The 17,297-nt window shown below is 51.2% G+C and overlaps 1 protein-coding gene across 4 annotated transcripts in view; it reads right to left on the reverse strand.

The window, feature by feature from the left end:
• The window catches only part of CIT (citron rho-interacting serine/threonine kinase), a 1,315,032-nt gene that overhangs the window by 842,231 nt on the left and 455,504 nt on the right, over positions 1 to 17,297 (reverse strand). For all 4 annotated transcript variants that reach the window (XM_078667654.1, XM_078667653.1, XM_078667652.1 and 1 more), the window contains exons 16-18: positions 13,750 to 13,803; positions 12,726 to 12,866; positions 5,117 to 5,242 (exon numbers count right to left, since the gene is read on the reverse strand). In XM_078667654.1, the coding sequence (XP_078523780.1) occupies positions 5,117 to 5,242; positions 12,726 to 12,866; positions 13,750 to 13,803 (321 nt within the window). The remainder of the gene's footprint in view (positions 1 to 5,116; positions 5,243 to 12,725; positions 12,867 to 13,749; positions 13,804 to 17,297) is intronic.

Here is a 17,297-nt window from a genome sequence, read left to right on the forward strand (position 1 = left end):
TCTTCGTGCCCAGTCCAAAGCCACAAGGATGACTTTGGCCCGGTCGCGCCGGATCTTCTTCAGCACTCTGGGCAGAAGTGGTATAGGCGGAAAGGCGTACAACAGACCGCAGCTACATTCGCGACGAAAAGAGTCTCTGAGCGAGTGCGGCCATGGGAATTCCAACACGCAGAACTGATGACATTACGCGTTCTCTTCCGTGGCGAATAGATCGAACTAAGGCTCTCCTCACTGCTGAAAGAGGCCTAGCGCCACGTCCGAGTTCAGACGCCATTCGTGATCCATCATGCAGCGGCGGCTGAGTTTGTCCGCCCTGGCGTTCAGGGAACCTGCCAGGTGTTGAACCACCAGGGTGACGCCCTGGTGTTCCAGCCATTGCCAGAGGCGCAGAGCCTCCTGACAAAGGGTCCACGACCCCACCCCGCCCTGTTTGTTGCAGTACCACATGGCGGTGGTGGTGTCCGTGAACACCTGCACTACAATTCCCCGGACAGAGGGAAAGAATGCTTTCAGTGCAAGTTGAATCGCCCACAGCTCCAGGAGGTTGATGTGGAGCCGGGACTCCGCCGGAGACCAGAGGTCTCTGATCTCCCTCTCTACCATGTGGCCTCCCCATCCCAGGAAGGACGCATCGGTTACTACTATGTGCTCCGGTTGGGGAAGGGAGAGAGATCTGCCGCTGACCCAATCGCGGTCTGTGAGCCACCACTGCAACTGGCTCGCAGTGCCCTCCGAGATCAGGACGTGGTCGGACAGGTTGCCCTGATGCTGTGCCCACTGAAACGTCGGGTCCCACTGCAGAGCCCGCATCCGCCACCTGGCGTGATGCACCAGAAGGATGCAGGAGGCCATCAGCCCATGGAGCTGCAGCGTCAACCTGACCGAGACCTGGAATAAAGGCTGAAAGATCGGAATCGGAGCCTGAATATCCCGGACCCGCTGTTCGGGGGGATAAACCCGAAACTGCGCTGAGTCCAGAACCGCTCCGATGAAAAGGAGCTTCTGAGAGGGGCACAGGTGTGACTTCGGCACGTTGATGGAGAACCCCAGCGAATGCAGGAGGTCGGCCGTAGTCTGGAGGTGGGAGACGACTGTCTGGGGCGAGCCTGCCATCAACAATCAATCGTAGAGATAGGGGAAGACTGAAACCCCTAATCTGCGCAGATGAGCAGCGACCACCGCCATCACTTTCGTTAACACCCGTGGGGCGCTGGTAAGGTCGAAGGGGAGCACGGTAAACTGAAAGTGCCGACATGCGGTGGTACTGCGGTGGCATGGCTGGAGGGGTCGCCTCGAAGGGAAGGGAGTAACCCCTTCGGACGATTTGCAGCACCCACCCGTCCGATATGATGGTACGCCAGTGGAGGAGGTGATGGCGAACCCTGCACCACTGTCGTTGATTAGGCCTGAAAGCTCGGACCAGGAGGACTTTGAGGCAGATGCTGTGGGGGCGGATGTGGACTGACCTTGCCGTTGTCCCCCAGCATCGCCACGGCGGTTACCATGTCCGTGTTGAGGTTGGTTCTGCGGCCTGTGGCTACCTGAACGTGTGGGGGCGCCCCTTCCTTGGCCACGAAAGGGGTGAAAGGCGGAAGTTTGTGGGCGTTGGCTGAGGCCCAAGGACTTGGCCGTAGCCCTGGAGTCCTTGAAACGCTTCAGGCCCCTGTCCGCCTTGTCGCCAAAGAGGCGACGGCCATCAAAAGGCATGTCCATAAGTGTGACTTGGACATCCCGCGAAAAGTTGGCGGACCTCAGCCAGGCGTGGCGGCGAACCGCCACTGTCGTTGCAATCGCCCTACCCAGCGAGTCTGTGGTATCAAGTCCACACCGTATTGAATAGCATGCTGCATCCCGTGCCTCCGCTAGGGCTTGGGTAAGCTTTGCCTGGACCTCCACCGGGCACTGCGGCAGCACTTCAGCAACCGTATCCCACAGAGAGTGGGTCTAACGGCCCAAAAGGCAGGCGGTGTTGACAGACCGCAACCCCAAACTCAGGGAGGAGAACAGTTTCTTCCCAAACTGATTGTACCTTTTGGATTTCCGATCCGGAGGAGCGGTCGAGAATGTGGTCTGGGAGGTAGAGGCCTGGATCACCAGGCTCTCGGGGTGGGGTGAACGGACAGGAAGCTGGGGTCCCCCGGAGCCGGGCGGTGGCGCCGAGCCACGTTCCGATCTACGGGAAGGCCCGTAGAGGGCTTGGACCAGGTGCCCATCAGAACGTCAGTGAGGGCTTTGTTAAATGGCAGGAGAGGCTCAGTGGAGCTTGCCCGCGGTTTGAGCACCTCAGTGAGGAGGTTAGTCCTCACGGCCGCGGCAGGGAGCTCAAGAGCCAAGGCCTTGGCTACCCTAGTCAACACCAAGCTGTAGCAGCCCCCTCCTCCGTAGCCATGGTAGGAGGGGAGACAAATCCAGTGTCGGGCGAAGTGTCCATACCACTGGCCTCCCACAGCTCGTCTGCCCAGTCTTGGCTCAACTGGCACTGCAGTGCAAGAGGGTCCGCAGACCCCTCCCAGTTCCCCTCGTCATCCATCTCCTGATAGTCAGGAAAAAATGATGGAGCCGGGTCGTCGGTGAAGGGCTCAACGATCAGTGTCGAAGACGGCACCGGTCCGACGCCGGATCCAGACCGGGGCTGGACCTGGGGACGACGTAGTCAGGGGACGGCGTCGGGGCCAACACCCTTGGTGACGGCGCCAGCGGAGGGGTCGTAAGGTCAATTGGCGTCGTCACGGATCCAGGCCTAGATCCTGAGGAGCCCTGCGGCATCGGGACCGGAGTCGTCGATGGCGCCGGCCCGCTAGGGCTCCCAGACAGACCCGCGGGGCCCAAAGGCGCCTCAGTGGGTTCCGACGGAGGGAAGCGCTACCTCATGGCCGTGAGGACAGCACTAATCTCCTCCGGCGTAGCATGCAACCCAGGGACCGGCGGGTATGGAGCTGGATGCAGCGCTTGCGGCTCTGGCTGAGCCGCGTGGGCGGTGTCGCCCGAACCCCTGGCTGCGTAGCGCGAGCGTCGGGGAGAGTCGGAAGAGCGATGACGCGTCTTTGACTTCTTTTTGGAGTGCCTCGACTAACCGGAGGACTTGGAGCCCGACGAGTGGCGTTGAATCATCGAGCGGCGATGACTGCGGCCCTGCGACCGGTCCCTCGACCTCCTCCTGGACCGGGACCTCGAGCGGCGCGGGGCTGACTGCTGGAGCTCGAGACGCTTACGGGACCGCTCCCGCCTAGCCTTCGAGGTCAAGGCCCGGCAGTCGGGGCACGACTTGTCATCGTGGTCGGCCCAGAGACAGTAAAGGCACCGACGGTGGGGGTCGGTCACCGACATCAAGCGGTGACAATCGTCGCAGGGTTTGAACCCGGGCATCCCTACCGGCACCGCGAGTCAAGGATCGACTCGAGAAGTTATCCAAAATAGATCAAAATGTTAGTTAAAAAATGAGTAAGAGTACTGCTCTTCCCGGATCTGCGCTTGCTGGCGCGGAAAAAAGAAGAACTGACATCAGCGCGCGAGGGCGGCGTCTAAGTGCTCCGACGACGCCATCTCGGCGATCATGACGCCGCGACGGACGCGGAGCCACAGACGACGCCTACAGACGTGCAGGGGTACTGCTACGCAAAACTTTCCGGATCCAGACTAATGATTGGGTATATTCTAAAGTAAGGAATCTAACACTAACCTGTTTCTTTCAGATACTGCAGGCATTGTATGGGAACCTAAATGGATTTCGCCTGGTTGATATGAAGACCCAGCCGAAGGAGAACATCGGAAGTCCAATTGAAATGCAGCTTAGCTTCCTGAGCCGTGGATGGCTTGATTAGCCAATCATCTAGATAGGGGTAGACAAACACTTTGTGCATCCTCAGATACGCGGGCACCACCGCCATGTGTTTGGAGAAAGTCTTGGGTGCTGACTTCAGGCCGAATGGGAGCACACAGTATTGGTAGTGGTTGTTCCCCACTGTGAACCTCAAGAATTTGTAATGCTTCTCTATGATGGGAATATGGAAGTATGCATCTTGAAGGTCTATTGCGCATAACCATCTCCTCATTGTAACTGAGGGTAGATTTGGTGTAATGCTAGCATTCTGAATCTCTCTCTGAATCCACTTGTTGGGCGTCCTTAGGTTGACCTCATTCTTGTCTTTCTTTTTGACAAGACAGAATCTGGAGAATAGCCCCCTGCCTCGTTGTAAGGGAGGAACAGTTTCCACCGCCTGTTTCTGTAAGATAATGTCCGCTTCCAGTTGTATTTGGCGCAATTGGAACTTGGATTGTTTCAGAGGTATTGACGGTGGACGGCTGATAAACCTGAGCAAGTATCCATCGCGAATAATATTCAGCACCCAATTCTCTTGTGTTATTTTTTGCCACTCTGTCATGTAATGTCTAATACTTCGTCCTACCGGAGCGGGTAACAGAAGAGGGGGAAGACAGGATTCAGGGTTTTGCCCCAGCTTGCATTTTGCCTCCTGAGGGCTGCAGTCCAGCCTGACCTGCCAAGCCATGTCTTCCCTGGACCGGACACAGGCATCCTGGGACCGGTTTCTGGCTAATTAGCAGTCATCAGCCCGGCTCACACTGATTTGCATATGGCCATGTCTAAACTGGGGTGGGGGAGTGAGCTAAAGAATGATGATGGATTAAACCCAGATCAGTTGACTGGGGATGAGTGCTTGCATTGTTCAACACTCCGCCCATCATCCCCTTTGGTTTTGCTCTATGCAAACAGACAAGCACAACAAATAAACAGCAAAGGATGAAAAAGAGAAAGATACAAAGAGGCAATAGTTCAAATGAAAAAAACAATGGTTTGATTGATTACATTTCCTTGCCAATCCTGTAGGAAGCACTCTGGAATCAAGGCATCTAAACATAGGCATACACTGTTTAGTTAAATTACAACTGAAAAGTATTTTTTTGTTGCACCGCAGAAATTGGGATATAAAATAGTTTTTTCAGAAAAAGCTGAATGGACTGCAAAATAAAGCATCATCCTGTAACATTATACAGTGTAAGATGACGTTAATTCTATCCTGTTTCATAAAGAGAACAAAGTCATTAGTACTGCATACTGAGGACGGCTGCCAAAAAATTAAGCTGTAGATTGTCTTACCATAATTTTTTCAGCCATCTGTTGAATCTGCTGAGATTTAGTCTGAATATCTTCCTTTAGTTTGTTTTCCCTCCTTTCCACTGCCTCCAGTCTTTTGACTTGGTTTTCCAGGGAATGCCGTCTTTCCTTCAAATGAATTGCAAACTAGCATGAGTCTTGGCAAATGACACAATAACAAAATACAATTCTGCACTCCACTTTCTCCTAGAGATTAGATTCTTTAACATTGTAATCAACATTTACTTCCATTGCCTTTCCCTTCGCAAATTTGTAAATGAAACAGACTACAGACATTGTGCTTGCCCTGAAGACTTATTCACTTGCCATCTGCAGCGCTACAGGTGGGGGGGCGCAAAACTGAACCTTATGCAGGATACCTCAGATGAACGGAAGCATCTGTGAAGGAGTCAGGTGTGACAGTGAACCGCAACACTATTAGGAGGATCACCATCCTCTGGAGGTGGTCTAGGACTGCCTGGGGCAAGCCTGCCTACAGCAAGTTGTTGAGCTAGAGAAAAACTGGTACACCCAACCTCCAAAGGTGCACTGCGACCGCCGTCATCCCGTTCATGAGGTCTTAAAGGGCACTATGCAAATATAAAGTTTGTGGCCCTGCAGGACAGAAATATGGAAATCTTGAATTTGTTCTTCCTCAAGAAGGCGTTAAATGGGCATAGATCTAAATCAGGACTAAGACCTCACTCTTTCTTCGGCACAAGGAAGTAGCTGGAGTGTGGCCACTACGCCGGCCACACGCTTGACCCAGTCTTCTCCTCCAGCAAGTACATCTCCTTCAGCCACTCCACCAGACTCCACTGGACAGACCACAGCTGCGTCCACTTCTCCTTCAGGAAAACCACGACCCACCACCACCCGCAACAGGCCCCCCGCAGAAGCTGGAGCAAGATCACCACCGACCAGCTCACCACCTCCCTCAGCCAGAACCCTCCCACCATCACGACGGACCCCAACAAAGCAGCCCACAACTTCGCACAATGGCTCGCCAACTGCGACGACGAACTCGCACAACTGAAGTAACCACCCAGCAGACCCCACAGCAAGAAAGCCTCGTGGTTCACCGACGACCTCAAACTCAAAGAAAACCTGCCGCTCCCTGGAGAAAACCTGGCGCCAGGATCAGACAACAGAGAACATGACAGCCCCAAGAACGCCACCCGCAAGCACCACCAACTGATACGCACCACCAAGAGAACTACATACAAACAACGTCTGGACAACAACACCCACAACAGCAAGGAGCTCTCCAACCCCAGCGCATGCAACAACGACATTACACCCTCGCAAGACCTCTGCGACTCACTCGCCTCGTTCTTTCACCGCAAGATCGCCGACATACACGACAGCTTCGGCGCACAGACCACGCACCCAACCACCGAACCAGCGCACCCAACCGCCACCCTCTGCACCTGGACCCCGGTCAGCACCGAAGACACCGCCCGCACAATGAGCACCATCCACTCCAGCTCCCCTACCGACCCATGCCCACACCACATCTTTAACAAAGCCAACTCAGTCATCGCACCCCAACTCCGGGACGTCATCAACAGCTCCTTCGCAGCCGCCACCTTCCCGGAGAGCTGGGAACATGCCGAGATTAGCGCCCTCCTGAAAAAACCCACCGCAGACCCCACAGACCTCAAGAACTTTCGACTCATCGAGAAGACGGTCAACAAACAACTCTCCGCCTTCCTCGAGACAAACGGATCCCTCGACCCATCACAGTCCAGCTTCCGAGCAAACCACAGCACGGAGACCGCCCTCATCGCAGCCACCAACGATATCAGGTCTATGCTCGACAACGGGGAAACCACCGCCCTCATCCTCCTGGACCGCTCAGCAGCCTTCGACACGGTATGCCACCACACCCTGATACAACGACTCAGCGATACCGGAATCCAAGGCGCTGCCCTGGAGTGGATTATCTCGTTCCTCGCCGGAAGAACCCAGAGAGTCCGCCTCCCCCCGTTCTGGTCCACGGCTACCGAAGTCATCTGCGGCGTCCCACAAGGATCCTCGCTCAGCCCCACCCTCTTCAACGTCTACATGAGCCCCCTCGCAGCCATCGCACGCAAACACAACCTCAACATCATCTCCTACGCCGACGACACATAGCTGTTCCTCTCCCTCACCAACGACCCGGACACCGCCAGAGCCAGCCTCCAGGAAGGAATGAGAGACGTCGCGGAATGGATAAAGCTCAGCCGCCTGAAACTGAACTTAGACAAGACAGAAGTCCTCATCCTGGGACCATCCCCCTCTGCCTGGGACGACTCCTGGTGGCCACCTGCCCAGGGCACCGCCCCCAAACCCTCAAACCACGCACGCAACCTAGGCTTCATCCTGGACTCCTCCCTCACGATGACCAAGCAAGTAAACGCCGTCTCAGCATCCTGCTTCAACACCCTGCGCATGCTCCGAAAAATCTTCCGATGGATCCCCACCGCAACCAGGAAGACGGTCACCCAGGCTCTTGTCACCAGCCGCCTGGACTACGGAAACACCCTCTACGCCGGAACCACAGCCAAGCTCCAGAAAAGACTACAGCGCATACAGAACGCCTCGGCAAGACTCATCCTGGACATCCCCCGCCACAGCCACATCTATGCCTATCTGAAAGATCTGCACTGGCTCCCCGTCAGCAAGAGAATCGCATTCCGACTCCTTACCCACGCACACAAGGCTCTCCACGACGCGGGCCCCAGGTACCTCAACAACCGCCTCGCATTCTACACACCAACCCGCCAGCTCCGCTCCGCCAGCCTCGCCCTCGCCACCATCCCACGAATTCGCAAAGCCACCGCCGGAGGAAGATCCTTCTCCTATCTGGCAGCCAAGACATGGAACTCCCTCCCCACCCGCCTCCGGCTGACCCAGGACCATCTCGCCTTCAGGAAACAACTCAAGACCTGGCTGTTCGAGCAGTAGCGACCCCCCCCCCCAGCGCCTTGAGACCCTAACGGGTGAGTAGTGCGCTCTATAAATTCCTTGATTGATTGATTGAGTTACATGCACTTTATGCTTCTAAGGTTGGAATCCTCAGCGCTTCTGTGGCCACTGGGGTCTGCACTTTCTGCTGTGAAATGGACATGTTTCTCTGCCAGCCATGTTGTTGCGGATGGAAGGTGAAGCAGGGTAGAAAAAGGAGAAGGGCCCAGCCCCGTCAGGCAATTTTGAGGACCTGTGTCCAAAGTGAAGTCTAGCCAATCTTGGAAAAAATGTTTGTTCCTGCCTCCTACAAGCTGGATGTATGTTGAAAAGGACACAAAGTAGTTCTGCGGTTGTGATTGCCGGGGGACTAAGCTGCACGTTGTCCTTGCTGCCCTGGTCGGTTTTTCTGGGAGCGGCAGCATCGGCCACAAAAATGGTTGAGGAGGTTGTTGTTTCGGCGGCGAGGCCTGACACTGCCAGGGCCTGGCAGTATCGGGAGCCCCTGGTATAACCACGAAAGGGGCAAAACTCCAGGGAAATTCCCTGATAGAGGTAGACAGTTTTATGAAATGTGCTGCCAGAAAAACTTTCCTTAAAGAGCTCCAGGGACAAGTCCACTTTCTCACTAAAGAGGCGAGAGTCCTCAAATGGTATGCCTCTTAATGATACACAGATATTCCCGGAGAAGACAACAGACCTCATCCAGACGTGGCGCTGAGGCACCACACATGTGACTAAGAACTCGGTTGAGTCCAGACAACAAATTTCGCTGCATCTTGACTGTTCTGTATGGTTTGGGCTAAAGACGCCCATAGGCCCTCCAGTACTGCAGGCAGGATTTGACCAACCTTATCCTATAAAGCATGGTTGTAGCGGCCTGAGAGACGGCTGGCACTGACTGAGTGTAAAATAAGGCTAGCGGAAGAAAATGCACTTGCCAAAAGTCTCCATGGGCTTGGACTCATGGTCAGGAAGGGTAGTAGAAAAGGCATTAGGGTTCACTCTGCTGTGGACACCTGGATCACTAGATTCTCTGGCACTGTCTAGAGAGGGGGATAGTCAGGATCGCCCGGTGATGTTCTGTGGCAGCGACCTACTTGACGATTCACTGGATGCCCAGAGCATGGCTTTGCCAAAGTGCCCAAGAGTTATCTCTAAGAGCTTCACTGAATGGCAAGGGAGGTTCAGCAGGTACCTAGCCGAGCAAAAGACCCTCAGTCAGGAGGTTAGTAGAGACTTTTATGGCTTGGAGCTGGAGGTTAGGGACCTCTGCAGCCTGTCGCATAACCATGATAAAAGAAGCAGTTTCCTCTGTGTTACACCAGAAGGAGAGTAAATCCAATGTCTTGAGGGGTGTACAGACCATTGGCAGCCTGTAATTCTGCATATCAATTGTCCGCATCATACTATGGAAACAATTTGTCCCACTCATCATACTTCTAGCTGTCTGAACCCGAGCCAGAGAACTGATGTAAAGTGTGGCCTCTGCCATGCCTTAAAGGCAATGTATTAGTCAAAAGAGTTAGCTATAGACTGTGCTCCAGTGAGATCAGAATAAAACCTTGGAGGAGGTTGAGACGAGGTCGGCTCGAAGACAGAAACCACTTTAAGCAACGTATCCTCTTAGGGCACTGGCGTAATGTTAAGGGAAGGGGCATAGGAAATGGCGCTAGAATGGAAGTCTGCAGCACAACCGGTGCGGAACCTGAAGCAAGTTCAAGAGGCATGGACAGTGCTGAGGGCAAACCCGCCAGTGTGATCATAACAGGAGGCCTCTAAATATCCTTGGGGCCAAAAGACGCACCACAGGGAACTAGAAACATGCCAAATATGAGCAGCACGGCATCCCTTACGGACTCTATTTGCTGCAACGTAGTCGACGGACTCGGAAATTCGGGTTGCATTGGTACCAAATTCTGAATTGACTTTTCAGGGATTTGGAAGCAAGACCAAGTAGCACGTTGACGCCCTCTCAAGAGTTCAAGAGTGGCAGGAAGGGGCCAATTTCCACTTTAACTTTTAGTGCTGCTTCTGCAACTTAATTTAATTTGTAAATATTTTTATTTATTTTAGAGAGTAAACAGAATGAAACATAACATAAGAGAATACAAAGTAATAGAAAATAATAAGCCGATCAGACATTTGTAAATAAGTGGCAGTACTACAAAGAATGAAGTTTCGACATACCAGCAGAACACAAAAGAGGGACATAATACAAAGCTAGTACTAAAAGGAACTCAATAATAATGGTCAAAAAGACCAATAATGTTGCCATTGGCATCTGAAGAGAAACAGTGCAGCAACATCAGCCATACAACGAAACCTATTCGAAGGGGGTGTTGAGGCTGTGTTATGAGCTGGGGTTGGCATGGGGGATTCAGTCAACCATTGCATGTATTCTCTGAATGGCCCCCATATATCATGAGGCCTAACCGTGGGTAACACCAATTGTGCACACACCTCCGCCTGCTCATTTCAACAATTTCAACATATAACATATTTTAGCCAGTCCTGGAGCCTAGGAAGCAGGCCCCTCATCCACGTCCTGGCCACCCATCACCACGTGAACAGCATTGCGATCAGTCTTCTCCAGGAGTGGAGAACATTGAAAACGTACCCCAAAATCAAGATCAGCGGTACGCATGAGAATCTGAACACTATCACCTCACTCAGTGTTCAGCCACCTCAGTCCAAAAGGATTGAATCGGGCAGTAGGAGCAAGCAAGTTGCAGGAAGTCAGCAGATTGTGAAGCATCAAGAGCATTTCGAAGGACAAGTAGGATTCATCTGGTTCAGTCGATACGGAGTGTAATGTACCTGATTAATAAAATGTCATCGTATAAGCCTATGTCTTTGATTAATAGAGATCCGCTTTATCTGTTCACAGCAATACCTCCACACTTTTTGAGAAATAGGGACCCCTAAATCAGCAGCCCAGAGTTGCTTCAGATCAATCACTGCAGAAGGAAGTACCTCTCAGTTATCCTGTACCCAGCCCCTAGTATGAGTCGACAGTCACATTTGAGTGGGCGGAACTCACTGGGTTCTCTGAGGGAACTCGGGCCATTGCGCCGCAGCAACATGATGAAGTCAAAAGTATGTAAAGTTGTCAAGTGCATTACTCTCACCCAACGCCTTAAATTGGTCTAGAATGAACAAAAGACCATTACAGAACAGCTGGCCAACTGTGAGAATACCCAAACGTCGCTGCACTGCACATTTAGACATGTACATCGTTGAGCTTAGGAACAGATTTTCAAGGAGTGGCATAGCTGGGGAACATAGGAGCTGCAGCTCAGCACGCCTTGCCAAGAACCATAATGCCGCACTAATACAGAAAACAGACTATGTATTTAGTGGGCTGTGGTGGCAAAACAGCAAGTATAGTGTCTAGACAGACACTCTCCACCTGGTCCTACTCAATTGAGAAGGAAGAGGCAGGACATTTCTGGGAGATCCAGTAAATTACATAATGGGCTATGCAGCAAAGTAATAGCACTCGAAGTACAAGACAGCAAATTCACCCCTCTGATAAGCTTTGGTGAGCCTCTCCCAACTACCGTGAGGTGTTATACAGCCCCATATAAGCTGGGTGATCAATGATCTGTACTACTTCTTTAATTTATCTAAAGACTTTGACCATGATGAGGAACTGCTTTCTTTCAATTTCAACAAGTCGCAGTGCAGTGTCTTTAAATTTCTGGCAACAGAGTTTCGCCTCACGATCCAGTATGGCCCATCGATTTATCTGGGTACAGTAATCGCAAGCCCTGGAATCGCGCTTCGACATCAGCCACCAAAGGCATGTTTATGTTTAGGGGATTTATAGAGCGCATGGCTGCCCAGGGCTTCTCAGCGCTGCAGAGAGGGGGCGGAGAGGCATGGAGGAGCAATCATGGGAAGAGCCAGGTTTTAAGTTTTTTCCTGAAACTACGTTCATCCTTTACAAGTCTCAATTCCATGGTCATTGAGTTCCAGAGTTTAGGGCCCAAATGAGAAACCTCAGGGGAATTTGTCACACACACATCTGCGTGTCCCTAGAAGGTTTAAACCCTGTCATTTTGGAAGGTGACATTTTCATTGCACACTGGTAATAAAGAGAAATTGTAGAAAATCATCTTCTCAATGAGAGAAGTAGAGCTTCGAATCCACCTCTGAAGACATAGAAAGGAAGGAAATGCCATCAGTGTGCCTAAGGGGGCACTTATATTCAACTCCACTGGTCACTTCTAAAGTGAAATGACACTGGTACAGAGCTACACGACACCACCTATCAGCACGCAGGAGTACTGCTTTTCAGCATTTCAGATCCAGTCTGACACCGGAGGGAATATTCACAAGAAGAGGAATCAGCAGTTAGAAGTATCCATCAGCATCTAATGATAAACGACTGTTAGTGAGCCTCGCCTTTCTGCTGCCGGTCTTGGACCAGAAGGGCATCAATGACAAGGCATACCTATGATCCAAAGTTTGCCCCTGTCGCGTTTGCACCAACAAATCTCGGAGGTAGGTCCAGTGGTTCAGCCTATTCTACAGCACCTCCAAAGGAGAGTTTTTAAGATAAAGCAGATATTTAATTATTGTCATTCCTGCAAAACAGCACCACTGGGCGGTGCCTTGTATTGGGCCTAGCACACAGTGGCTTCCTGAGCCATCTCACCTCTGCTTCAAGAAGTTTCTTTTTCATTCCATCAGAAGAATCTTCTCGGTTCTGCAACTTCTCCAGTTCGCGCTCGGCTCGCTCCTTTGCTTGTCGAATATTCTGAAGCAATTCTGTGGCCTCAGAACTGGCTTTCATGGCCTAAAAGGAAAAACGCATAGTAAAATGTGATTGAATGGTGTGATCAGGTACTGACACAGGTTAAAATGCTAGGGAAGAAGGCTGAATATCAAACCTGATCCAACAAAACAGATAGTTGGCATCATTCCTCCCAAAGCACCCATAATGTATGCCTCTGTGGTGAATCAATGTTCGTTTCATTGTGCACTATTACATTCCTTACACTTTGGTCCAATTGACTTGCGACTCATTTTTAGATTTGCTGTATTTCCTATGCTCCTTGCATGTCTCCAAGCTCATCTCTCATCAAACAAACCAACACACACATATGAATGTGGAGTCCTTGATATAGTGCATAATAATGGAATTATGCCCATTTACAAGTGCTCCCAATAAAGCACATGTAGATTACGATTTTTAAACACCACACAATTTGGTAAAGTGGGAAGGTTCTTATTACAGCCCATCTCTCCAGGACTCACAGTTGATGACTTGGTCACTGGGCCATTTCTCCTTCTAAGCTCACAACTATTTGCAGCTTGTGACACCTTCTGTTTTCACTCCTCCTAATATATGACTCATTCCAGCTCCTAGACCAACAGCCAGCACCTGCTGCAGTCACCCATAATTCAGCCATTTCTCTCACACGGATTGCTCCCCCAGATTGTTCTTTCAAAGCTCTAATAGCTTAATCTACCTCTGTCCGGCTTCCATCTCATCCAATACTGTGCCTATAACCCAATCTCATATCCACAAGGGTCCACCTCAACAAACCCCTATCCATTCTGCATCTCAGACTCAATCACAGTGATTTTTGGGACATCCACATCTTACAAAGATGGGGAGAGAAAACTCTCATTGTAAGTAACAAACAAGTTTATTCACAAAAAAGACCCTAGCTTACCTTTGTGAGTTTTTCCTGCAGCTCTTGGATTTTGTTCTGCTGCTCAGCATTGATCTGAAATGGAAATGCAATAGCTCATGACAGGATGCTGCCACCACATTCCACAGTGGAAAGTTCCTCAGTTACTGATGGTACCTGGGTATGAAAGTGAAGAACAATTGTTACTTACCTGTAAACAGGTGGTTCTCCAGTATTGGTGTCTTTCATAGATTCACATGCTTGAATATTCCCCATCGAAGTGGGAGCCCCCCGGTAAATATAATAGCAATAAAATCCCAATAAAATATGTAAACATATCACATAAATTCCAAAACCAGAAATACTTATAAGTACCAGGTTAGCATTAACACATAGGAATACATAGGAGAAAAAGAAACAATTTTATAACAAATCCATGTCATTAGGTTAGTCCAAACTACAGCCAATCAGGCACAAGCACCCCTCTAGAACCTTCTCCTCAGAGGCTCAGGCCCTCAGATTTTCGCAGCACAGGAGTGACAAAGGAGTCTAGGAGGAGAAGGGAGCCTCTGAGGGGAGGTGGGTGGGTCGCATGTGAATCTATGAAAGACACCAATACTGGAGAACCACCTGTTAACAGGTAAGTAACAATTGTTCTTCTCCAGTATTAGGGTGTCTTTCATAGATTCACATGCTTGAATAGAATAGTGAGCAGTAGTAGCCGGCAGCAGGCCAAAAACAGCATTGCATCGGCATGAAAATGCATGAAATGTCATAATGTTGCCAGGCAAATTATAACAATAAACCATATAGGCGGAGGGAAGGACAGAGGTTTACCTTAATTAAAAAGATTGCGAAGCACCGCTTGGCCCACTGCCGTATCGGCTTCGTTGATCGTCTCAAGGCAGTAATGTCTCGTGAAAGTGTGCCTGCTGGACCACGTAGCTGCTCGACATATTTGGTGAATCGGCACACCAGCAAACAGGGCATCAGAGGATGACATCGCCCTGGTGGAATGAGCTCTCACTGAAGATTGAAGGGGCTTGCCAGCTTTCTGATGGCAGAAAGAAATTGCCGAAGAAATCCAACGTGCAATAGTTTGGCTTGGTAACAGAACGCCCTTTGCACACGCGTCCATAAGCAATGAACAGTTGATCAGACCTAGGAAAGGGCGCCGTCCTGTCGATGTAAAACTTAAGGCATCTTTTAACGTCCAGGGAATGCAAACGTTACTCCGCTGGAGATTGAGGATTGGCGAAGAAAGTTTTTAAGAACACCGGTTCATTGAGGTGAAAGTCAGTTGGCACCTTGGGCATGAAATCCGGATTGGTGCGAAGCACAACACAGTCCGATTTGAATTGAAGGAAAGGAGGTTTAATGTTAAAGGCGTGAATATCACTCACGCATTGTGAAGAGGTCAAAGCAAGAAGAAGAGCCACCTTCCAGGTTAAAAATTTGAAATCAGCTTTTTGGATGGGCTCATCAATTGCGCCAAAACAACATTGAGATGCCAGGTAGGAGGAGGACGCCGAATGGGCGGGAACTTCCTGAACAGTCCTTTGAAAAATTGCCGAATAACTCTGGATGAGCAGAGAGAAGAAGAAGAACCATCCTGCCGGAAACGAGATATTGCCGCCAGGAAAACTTTCAAAATGTAATGGGAAGGTCCCGATTGAGCCAGCTGTAGAAAGAACGGCAGAAGCTGAGCAGGAGTGGAATGGACGGGATGGATGTTGGCAGCTGCACACCAGTGACAAAACCTTTTCCACTTTAGCTTGTATTTTTTTACTGTAGACGGAGATCTCGCATTGGCGAGAACGTCTCTACATGCTGGTGAAATATATTCAAATGGGCAAATTCAAGGTGCTCAGGTTCCAGGCCGATAATTTGAGAGAGGAGGGGTCCGGATGACAGATCTGACCCTCGTCCATCGTGAGGAGATCCGCCCGATGTTGAGGGAGGATGGGTTTGCACTGTGAGAAGCAGCAGTTCGGAGACCCATGCTTGTCGAGGCCATCTGGGAGCGATCAGAAGAATATGGCACGACTGTCTCTGCATTTTCCACTACACTCGAGGAACCAGCTGAATCGGCGGAAAAGTGTAGGCGAATAGATTGCACCAGTACATCAAAAGGGCATTCCCGGACGACCCTTGATGGGGAAGCCAGCTTGCATATGACGAGCATTTTAGGTTCACAGCGCTCGCAAAGAGATCCATGTGCAGACGACCCCACAACCGAAAGATGAAGTCCAGAGTCGACTGATGCAACTCCCACTCGTGGGTCGAGGCCGCGGACCTGCTGAGGGAATCCGCCAGGATGTTGGATATGCCTGGTAGGTGAACCGCTGTCAGGGTGATCTGGTGACGAAGTGCCCAGTCCCAGATACTCTGTGCCAGGTGAGAGAGGAGTGGTGACTTGGTCCCGCCCTGCTTGTTCACATAGTGCACACTGGTGGTGTTGTCGGTCTGAATGAGCACTGCTTCTCCCTGGAGTAGGAGATGGAAAGATTTGAGCGTCAGGAAGATGGCCATTAGCTCCAGCCTGTTGATGTGCCATGAACGTTGAGACAAGGTCCACTTGCCCTTTTTGGATAGCCCCTGAAGATGTGCGCCCCAGCCTTCCAGGGAGGCATCCGTGGTAAGGATGAGTTCCGGAGCGATGGTGAGGAAGGAAGTACCGGCAGCGATGTTTGACGGCTGAGCCCACCATTGAAGAGAGGACCGTATCCGACTGGTCACCTGGACCAGATCGTTGAAAGAGCCAGTGACCTGACGCCACTGTATGTCCAATTCCTCCTGAATGGGACGACTCTTGAGCTGCAATTTGGGATCAGGGAGATGCAGGAGGACGCCATCCAAAGAAAGGATTTCAATACACGAACTGAAACGGAACCTTTTGAGCGGAGGAGAGCCGCCATGCGTAGAATCCGTAGCTGACGCTCGGGAGACATGAATGCTTTCGCCAGTGAAGTATCCAGAGTGGTGCCCAGAAAGGTCCTGCAAGGAGCCGGACTGACCTGAGACTTCTCGGTGTTGATGGAGAGACCGAGGGAGTGGAACAACGTCAGACAGAAACGAGTGTCCAAGGACGCCTGATGGCGGGATTGCGACTTGATGAGACAGTCGTCCAGGTAGGGAAAGATTTGAACTCCCTTCAAACGTAGGTATGCCACCACCGGAGCCAGGACCTTTGTGAAGACGCGAGGGGCGGAGCGAAGGCCGAAAGGCAGAACCTTGAACTGAAAGACTCTGCACCCTACTCGAAAGCGCAAGTACTTCCGGTGGCACATGGAAATATGCGTCCTGAAGATCGATGGTAGTCATGAAGTCGTCCCTCAAGAGAAAGCGGAGAACTTCTGTGAGCATGCGGAAGGATTGACACTTCAGATACTAGTTCAGGGCTCGCAGATCCAGTATTGGACGCCAGTCGCCCGACTTTTTGAGGACGAGGAAAAACCGGGAATAGAATCTCATCCCTTTTTGAGACTTTGGAACCACTTCGATGGCACCCTTCTGAATCATGAGTCGGATCTGCTGAAAGAGCTCCTTGAGGTGAGCCGGGGGTGGACCAGTTGGAGGAGTGTTTGGAG

Source organism: Lissotriton helveticus, chromosome 11, assembly GCF_964261635.1.
Source record: "Lissotriton helveticus chromosome 11, aLisHel1.1, whole genome shotgun sequence".
Lineage (NCBI taxonomy): Eukaryota > Metazoa > Chordata > Amphibia > Caudata > Salamandridae > Lissotriton > Lissotriton helveticus.